The sequence below is a fragment of the Nicotiana attenuata genome, chromosome 4 (genome assembly GCF_001879085.1).
Source record: "Nicotiana attenuata strain UT chromosome 4, NIATTr2, whole genome shotgun sequence".
NCBI lineage: Eukaryota > Viridiplantae > Streptophyta > Magnoliopsida > Solanales > Solanaceae > Nicotiana > Nicotiana attenuata.
This window is the reverse complement of record NC_031992.1, coordinates 1,757,619-1,767,683: the sequence shown is the minus strand read 5'-3', so window position 1 is coordinate 1,767,683 and position 10,065 is coordinate 1,757,619. Positions and strand designations below refer to the sequence as shown.

Here is a 10,065-nt window from a genome sequence, read left to right as displayed (position 1 = left end):
TTATGAAATTTAATATGCCATTGGCGGGAAGCCTGCTTTAGCCCATAGATGGATTTATTCAACTTGCAAACAAGATGACTTTTGTCCTTATCATAAAACCCTTCAGGTTGACGCATGTATACCTTCTCTTCAAGATCTCCATTTAGAAAAGTTATTTTCACATCCATTTGATGTAACTCTAAATCAAAATGAGCTACTAATGCCATGATTATTCTCGGTGAATTCTTCTTTAATACTGGAGAGAAGGTTTCATGGTAATCAATGCCTTCCCTTTGAGTAAAACCCTTGGCTACAAGTCTGGCTTTATATCGTTCGATATTACTAGATGAGTCTCTTTTAATTTTAAAGACCCACTTGGAACCTCTAGTGGAGGCTCCCTTTGGTAATTCGACGAGATCCCAGACTTTATTTTTAGCCATAAATTCTAACTCTTCTTTCATGGCATCATACCAAAGTGTAGAATTTTCTTCACTCATGGCTTGTGAAAACGAGCATGGATCATCCTTTAGTCTAATATCATAATCAGACTCTTGGAGATATACAACATAGTCACTAGAAATTGTTGATTTTCAAACTGTTGAGACTTTTCTTACTCCCACTAGTTCAGATACTTCTTCGATGGCTTCTGGTAAAACGTGTTGATCTTCATGTGGCTCCTCAAGTGGTGATAGCCCTTGAACCTGTTGTTGTTCAGATAATTCATGAGAGTTTTTCTGAGCAACATTCAAGTTCTCAATATATAAAGGCATCATAGGCGGTTCCCTTATCTCTTCCAGTTCCATCCTTTAAGCCAAACCACTCCCATCTTCTTCATGTTTCTTAAGTAATTTAGCATTTCTAGCCTCAACAATTTTAGGAGAATGAGAAGGACAATAAAACCTAAATCTCTTAGAGTTAATTGCATAGCCTATAAAATAACCGCTTCTTGTTCTTTCATCCGACTTCTTTAGTTGTGGATTATAAACCCTCACTTCAGTTGGACATCCCTAAACATGTAAATGATTTAAACTAGGTTTTCATCCTTTCCATAACTTAAAAGGTGTGTTGGGGACAGCCTTGGATGGAGCCCTATTTAAAATATACACAACGGGTGTTAAGGCTTCACTCCATAAGGATACAGGTAAACTTGACCTACTAACCATGCTTCTTACCATGTTCATTAATGTCTGGTTCCTTCTTTCTGCCACACCATTTTGTTGTGGTGTTCTTGGCATGGTATATTGAGCAATTATACCTTCACTTTTAAGGAACTCAGCAAATGGACCCTTAACTTGTCCCTTATCTGTGTATCTACCATAATATTCTCCATCCCTATCAGATCTTACAATTTTAATCTGAGCACCAGTTTGTTTCTCTACTTCTATTTTGTAAAGTTTAATAGCATCAAGTGCTTCTGATTTGTTAAACATAAAATATAGATACATATATCTTGAATGGTCATCAATAAATGAGATAAAATATCTCTCACCATTCAAGCAAGGGGTAGGAAAAGGTCCGCAGATGTTTGTATGTATGATCTCAAGTAATTGAGAACTCTTTTTGGCACCTTTAGTTGATTTGTTGGTCTGCTTACCCTTTATGCAGTCCACACAAGTCCCAAAATCAGCATGTTTCCCCTTTTACCCTCTTGCTCTGTTTAATTTTTGTTATTACTGTTTCCGGTATATGATCTAATTGCACAGGTTATTTGGTTGTTGTGTCCTAGCGTCATCACTAGTTCGCCGAGGTTAGGCTCGACACTTACCAGTACATGGGGTCGGTTGTACTGATGCTATATTCTGCACTCTTTTGTGCAGATCCCGGTATTGGACCCTACGGACCATAGATTGAGGTTGCTGCCTTTAGTCCAGTGGAGACCCGAGGTAGTCCTGCAGGCTTCCGCAGGCCTTGGCGTCCCCTTCTATCAGATTTCCATTCTGTTTTTATCTATTTCTGAGACAGACTTGTATTTTTCATGTTCAGACCACTACTTGTAGTATTCCTAGATAGTCTGTGATATTGTGACACCAGTTCTGGGTGGATTTCTATTTTGGGATTTCGTACTAGTATTACATTAAACTACTAAATTCTGTTCTTCCGCATTTTATTCCGCTGGTTGTGTTATGTTATCTTGTAAATTGCTGAAAGATAAAAGTAAAAAGGTAAAATAATAGTAACGTTGGCTTGCCTAGCGGGTTCGATGTTAGGCGCCATCATGGTCCCGATGGTGGGAAATTCGGGTTGTGACACATCTTTGTCAAATGTGCTTTTCTTTTTCATGGGAACACTTTTGCCCTTATTTGTATTTCTCTTACCATGAGTCACCATAGTAACACTTTCAGGTGTCTCATGCTTCAACCTCTCTTCTTCTTGAAGACGCATGGTCAAAAGTTCGTTGATTGACCATTTATCCTTATGTGTGTTGTAAGAAATCTTAAACGGACCATATTCCGCAGGAAGTGAGTTGAGAATGAATGCACTAGAAATGGTTCGGACATATCAACCTCAAGGGACTTGAGTTTAGCAGCAATGTCGCTCATCTCCAAATGTGCTCACGCACTGTACGACTTCTGTTAAAAGTCATACTTGAGAGCCTCTTCATAAGGGTGCTGGCCAATGTCTTGTCAGAGCTTATGAATTGTTCATCAATTGCCTTCATGTAAGCTTTGACCTTATCACTATTAGGGATAGAACCCCTAATGCTTTGGCTTATGTGGGCTTTCATGAGCATTAAACTTAAGCGATTGGATCGCTCCCACCGCTCATAATTAATCTTAGCCACTGGCATACTTGATTCCGTGAGAATATGTGGTTCTTCCCCACGGAGTACCAGATCCAAATCCGAGCACCCAAAAGTGAGAAGGACTTTCTCCTTCCATTCAGCATAATTGTCACCAGAAAGCATTGGAATTCGAGCATTCGCAATAAAAATAGCAGTAAAAGCTGTAAAAACTGCAAAACAAGGATCCACATACATAAGCTATAAAGCACAATCCATCAAAAGGTGAATCGCGTAAAATAACGATTCTAAGTAAACTCTAGACCCTCCTGTGGGCAGAGGTTGCAACCCATGCATAGAATTTACTTTACTTTATTAGACTAGTAAACCAAAACACTTAAAAATTAATCTGTACCTGTGGGCATAAGATAATTTTCAACTTAAAGGTTTACTATGTCATTCCAATTAATCTCACCAAAATAGTTACCTCCCTGTAGGGCCGAGTTACCATTTTAATGAGATAGCTGGACTAAACAGATATCATTGTAACTTTTAATCACTAAACTTTATGTGATTAAATAACTTAATTTCTTTTATATTAAGTATTCAAGATGTTGTGGCCACTCTTAAATACATGACATAAAAGAAAACTCAAAATGACATCTAAAAATAATTAACACTTAAGCAAAATATAAATGTATCTCAAACTGGACACAAATATATAAGCAAGATGCCATATTACCACAAAAGCTAATTCTTATAATTAAAAAATTATAAGTACTCAAAATAACAACAATGTTGTTAAACATATTTGCCGTTAAAAAAATCTAACAGTTTCACTTTTCCACAACTTAATGTCAGAAACAGAACATGATAACCAAAAGCAAACCTTTTGTGATCTACACACTTTTAAACAAAATACGATAACTAATAAATACCATATTGAACCAAATACTGTTAATACAAACTCAATACATCCCATAATAGTTTTGGTTATCAATGAATTAAATAAACTTCTTTATTGATTAGATTATATATATTGAAAACTCCATGATATGGCAAAAAGGCAGAGTACACGCCGGAAACAATATACTTGGGCAAAAACCATCACTAGAAAATAACAGTAATCAATTTGATCACACCAATTCAAAATAGAAACGGACAAAATTAGAACTCATGGGTTTCGATGGTTGAACTAAAAGTCAGTGATTTTTTTTTCTTTGGAACCAATTCCATCTGACAGAATATAACTCCATTGTCTACAAATCAAAGACGGTGGGTATTATATATAAAACTAATCAGACGGATTTGTCCAAAACGAAATTTGCATTGTCATGAACACAATCTCGACACTGAACAATACAACTAAATCTGACTCTGATACCACATGTTGATAATTATTACATACGCAGAGCCATCACAACGAAAATTAAACAAGGAAAATACCTTCAGCCTTTGAAACCTTTAACAGAAAACTAAAGAGCTTTCTAGCCTGTGCCTATCGTTGGATGCCAGACTGATGGAGTCACAGGCGTTTTATAGGTAGGCTAGTAACTCTTAGGTAAATACTTTAACCCTAAGAACTTCTTTTTAAATTATAATTGCGCTAGGGACTTCTCTTTAGATTACAATTGCCCTAGGGACTTCTAATTTATGGTAGTTTCTTTCCATCAAAGAAATTACCATATAGCATAACTACAGAATATTATTTGATATATTATTTTCTTTGGGAGACAAGATAAATAATTTATTACTTTATATGTGAATCACACTAGAAATCTCTAGAAGATACAATAAATTTCTAACATTTATTAGTTATAAATTTATATGTAAATATGTCAAGTAGCCTAAACCTCTACATTTATCAGCAATATAATTATATTGCATGGGCATAATTAATCAGAATAACACACGGCTTTCTACCACGCGTTTCGAAGAAAGAAATCTATACTATATTAAAAGCACGAAGCCCCTATTGAAATATTGTTCGCCTTTTTTATCCTTAGTAAGTATATTTTATCTTGGATATAATTGTAATTAATTACCACTATTTTTTATTATACTATATTAAAAGCACGAATCCCCTATCGAAATATTGTTCGCCTTTTTTTATCCTTAGTAAGTATATTTTATCTTGGATATAATTGTAATTAATTACCACTATTTTTTATTTTATTTTAGAAAAAAAACTAGAAATTTCCGTGTATTGCCGTGTCTTTATCTAGGTTTAGGATTCTTTAGCCTTTTCTTCATTTAGAATTAGAATTAGAATTCTTTACTAACATGTGGCTTTCTTTTAGGTTTAGCTTCTTTAGACAACTTCCTTGGAATATTTCTTCCGTTTTTAGTTCCCTAAAAACATGAGTTTAAAGTGCAAAATAAGCTAATTCTTTAAAGATATCTAATGTTCCATAAATACTGTTGTTCTTTTTTTAGCTTTCCCTTCATCGATATGTTTGTTATTTTTGTAAAGTTATTAGACTTCTCACAATGTTGGAACAATATATCTGTAATAAATTTACATAAGTCATTATTGATCATTGGCAATATTCTTGTGCAGGTGAAGGAAGACTCATGTGGAGCGTGTGATTGAGACTTAGTGCCAATTAGATCGGATTTTAAAGGCAAGTCTTTTTTCGAATTTTATTTCTCATTTATATTATTTCTATTTTTGTTGTTAAGATTTTTATTACTTGTTTGTACATACTATATTATATGTTTAAGTTAATACTTCTTTGCCATAAACATACTCATAAGAAAAAAATCGAGATTTATTTGCAAAATTAGCTACTGTTTCGGTTTGATTTATTTTATAATATATCTATCATAGTTTTCAAGTATATGGAATAGAGTCTAATACTATTACACATGGTTACAAAACTACAAATACGGACTTCAAAATTCAAACTTGTAGGAAAAAAACGTTTAGGGTTTGAAGTTAACTAATATTGATAGAATTTTCTAAATAGAAAGCACGCTTGAACAAACACACTGCATAACTCAATGATTAGTATATGTTTTCATTCTGATTTCAAGAAATAAATAAAATATTCCATCAAAAATAAATGGTAGGAACAATATAATATATTTTTTTTCATTACTGAGTTTACTAAATAGAATCAATATCCATTATTTTAAGGTTTGAAACTACTTTTTTAAACATTTATTTCATAATTCAAGTAGACAATTTTTAATAATATTTATGTAATTTTTTAAAATCTATTATTACTTATTGATAATGGGTACACGCGTGTTGCGAGTAACACGCGGCTAGTAGATAAATATTGGGACATCATGGTGTTAGAAGGTCTCAGATAAAACAAGAGAGGGAAAAAAAATAACAAATAAAAAAAAAAAGAGAGAGAAAGAAGATTTGAAAAAGAAAGAAGGAGGTGTAAGCTGTGGAGAAAGTGTTACGTAACCGGTAATTCTATAACCGACGTAATTAAGTACCAACTAACTACTACTTATAATTTAAAACACAAACTCATGCTGACAAGGATATCAACTTGTGATTACATAAAAACACGTAAACGTTGATTAGCAAAAGGTTTAAGTACTTAAATTCCTACACATTTTACGATTTAGAGTGCTTCAGACGATGAAGACGACAAATTACTTTAAACAAATTATTAGTGGGGTATGAATTCTGAAATTCAATATGATACGAAAAAGGAGAAAAAGCACATACGGAAGCTAGCGTTGTGATGGAGCTTCATATTATTTGAAAAAGATAAGGAAAAATTGAACTAAGTTTCTTTTTTTTTTTATCAATAAAGAAGCATTTATTATAGATTAAGTGACATTAGAAGGAGCAAAGTTCGGTGGTGGTTCAGTGTTACAAAAATAAGGTTGATCACTGCCACCATTGTGTGTTGCATCACCGAAGAGTACATTGTTACTATTACAAGAGTTTGTCGAGATATCTAAACAAAAAGAGAGGGGTTCCAACTGCACGGTTGTATGTGTAGTGCGCCTGTGGAGTGTTCCCCGTTGGTCTGCTAACAACTCTTGTACAAAAGAAGGTGGTTGCACAAATCCAGTAGTTGGGGCATTGTGATTAGGGTTGCCCTATATTTAACTAGTTTATTTGTCACATGATTTTGCTCCCTGTAAGTGTGTATCACCCACGGTTTATCCAGTTGGTGTAGCATGTAACGTGTTTCACGTCAATGCCAATAAGGTAGTTAGGGATGAATAAAAATAGAGAAAATGTAAGTGTTTTGCTAGAACTACTACTATTTCTTTGTGATGATAAAAAGAGTTTAACACAAAAGTATATTTTAATATTTTGTTTAACTAAAAGTACAATGAATTTGAAACTCATACATTTAAAAGTTCTTCATTTAATTAGAACAAATATGAATTCCGATATGAGATACCTTATAGAAAAGAGTCCAAAATTTAAATTTATAATATATGAACAAAAATTATTAATTTTACGTGAACTCATAGCTTGCGAGCCGTCTCTGGCCTCTTGTTAAAGTGATCAAGCTACATTTTTATCCTCTTGTTTATATGGCAGAGATAAGGGATGTGGGGCTGCAGGGCAAATCTGTCGTGAGCAACTGTTGGCGGCGCATGCACTACAAACTTCGACACATTTGATGCAATGGCAATTTCTTGGAGTTTTTGGCCTAATTTTATTCAGCCACATACATTGTCTTGGAAACATCCTTGCAGTTTCCTTTACTTTGGCCTCATTTGTTTTTTTTTAAGATTAAGACGTCTGAATCTGAATACACATCTGAATATCAAGATGTGTATTAAGATTAAGACATCTGAATACACATCTGAATATATTAAGATCTGTACTAAGATCTGAATAGAAATAATTAAGACTGTTTGATTTTTAACATCTGAATGTATAAAATTTATCTTTATTTGAAAATTAATAAACATAAAATTCAAATGAAATACTAACTAATCTAATATTCTATCAATAAAATATATAGTTTTTTAAAATATGATATTTGTTGGTGGTGATGGCTAACGGGTGAATGCCGACTAGAGGCGGTGGTTGGTGGTAGTTTTGGTTAATGATGGTGGTTCATGCTAGTAGCTAGTAGTGATTGGTAGTGGTGGCGATTAGGATTGAGGATGGTGGTGATAGTTAATAATGTCGGGTGGTGGTAGTAGTTGTGATTAAAGAAGGTGGTGGGTGGGTGGTGGTAGGTTATATTGATGGGTTGTGCCGGCTGTGGTTGTTGATGGTGATGGGGTGGTCAGTTGTGGTAGTTGAGGCGGATGAGTGTTGATTGTGGGTGAGAATGATGGTGGTCGGAGTGGTGGGGATAGTAGGTGGTGATGGTCGACAATGGAGGCTATGATTAAGGATAATGGTGGCATGATGGTGGCGGAGGTGGTGGTGGTAGTGGTGGTGGTGGTGGTAGTGGTTGAGTATGGTGGTGGTGGTGGCATGGTGGTAGTTGATAATGGTAGGCGGTGGCGGCAGTTAATAATGAATATATGATAGCATCTTAATGAAATTAAGTCTCTGTTATAGATCTTAATCATACAGACCTATTCAGACCCATTAAGTGGTTGTGAACTAAAAAAAACAAACACACTTAATGATTAAGATCTGGATAATTAAGATTCAGACTTTAGAAACAAATACACTTAATGTCTGAGATCTGAATGATTAAGATTCAGATCTCCATTAAGTGCAAACAAATGAGGCCTTTGTCTTGTTCGCAATTTAAGCTAAGATAAACTACTATCCTGCAATTGGGTTAAAATAGATGGGGTTGAATGATTGAGAGTAAAAAATGGAGGGCACCTATATATATATATATATATATATGGTCATTTTTCTGGGTTACTTAGTAAGTATAAGCGAAGATATGGATACATTGCCATGTTTATTTAAAAGGATTGGTGGAGATGCCTTGATACTTGTATACGGTAAAATTCGAGGGACCGATTTTATGGTCATTTTGGGGCTCCAAAGATGCGCCTCCTAAAGTTCGTGGCAGGGCTCGAGGTGCGATCTCGTAGAGTTTCCAAAATGCTTGGCTCAGAGGCAATATGGATCGACGGCTGCCATAGAAAAATGGGGAGTTGCCTAGGCACCTGATGGAAGTTGACAGGCTGATGTACGCCCGTACCGAGGCATTAAATAGCTGTATCAATCTCATATCTTTGTAATAAATGCATTGGTACCATACTCAGATTCCCCTGATCTATAAAAGGGATTCCTTATCATTTTGTAAGAGGATACAATATTTTTCATTCAATACAAGAACATTCTCTCTGCTCTACAACTAAAACATATCCTCTTGTTCTTATTACTTACATTTATTGCTTATATCCATTGTGTCCTATTTATTGTTCTTTATTTATTGCTTATTGTTGATCATAATGAGCTGCCATAGCAGCTCACATAACTGCTAGTCCCTCTCGATTGCCCCTAGCCGAGCATCTGACTCGACCTCGAGGCCCGTACACATCAGCTCGAGGCCCAATTTCTAGCCCTTCGGTTTGGCCATTATACCGTCTACAAGCTCTTATCTCATTTTCTAATCTCTTACTTAGCATCTATTGCCTAAACAACTAGCATAAAAATAGATCACGTATTTTTAGAACCACAAAATCAAATCTAATTGTAATTACCAGTTTCAATGTAAACAGTTTGGCGCCCACCGTGGGGCTAAAAGTAATAGTGATTATTTTCTTGCTGGTTCACTCCATAACGCAAGTTATCTTTCACATTTTTTCTTGTCCATGATCTTCGATTTCAGGTCAAAGTATCTAACTCAGTGAATGCATATGGAAATAACGGTCTTGAGGACCACGGAGAGAATGGTGTAGCTGTTCCGGGTATTGGCGCACCACCACTAAACCCTGGGGACGCGCCAGAGCCAATCCCCGCAGATGTTGTCTCACGCGATGCCCAACATGTCGATATAAGCTCCCACACTAACAGGAGCGTACGCCAAGGAGACCAACAAAAAGCTCAGAAAACCCCAGCTAGGGAAGAATAGGAGGTTAGCCTTCACGTTATTTTTGAAATGTTACAGGCACAACAGCTGGCGATTGCTCAGCTGCAAAGTCACCAGAAAACTCCTAACACGGTAGCACCGAGAACGGCTCCCCCAGCCGAGCAAGTACCGAAAAGATCAAGTAACAACGGGTCGGCAGCCGACCCCGCCCTCATAAAGATGCTCGAGGACCTCACAAAGAGGATCGAGTCGGGCGAGAAAAGGATAGAAGCCAACGATAAGAAGGTAGAGACCTACAACTCTAGGGTCGATCAAATTCCGGGCGCACCCCCGGTCCTGAAGGTTGATGATTCGAAGAAGTTCGCAGGAAGCTGCTCCAAAACCCATTCCAAAGAAGTTCAGAATGCCCGACCTTCCGAAGTA

The 10,065-nt window shown here is 35.8% G+C and overlaps 1 protein-coding gene across 1 annotated transcript; it reads right to left on the bottom strand.

Moving 5' to 3' along the window:
* LOC109225031 lies at window positions 2,516–4,116 on the bottom strand. The gene is made up of 2 exons (XM_019389622.1): window positions 4,107–4,116; window positions 2,516–2,931 (listed from the first exon to the last, which is right to left on the bottom strand). The coding sequence occupies exons 1-2, from the start codon at window positions 4,114–4,116 to the stop codon at window positions 2,516–2,518; spliced, it is 426 nt and encodes a 141-aa protein (XP_019245167.1).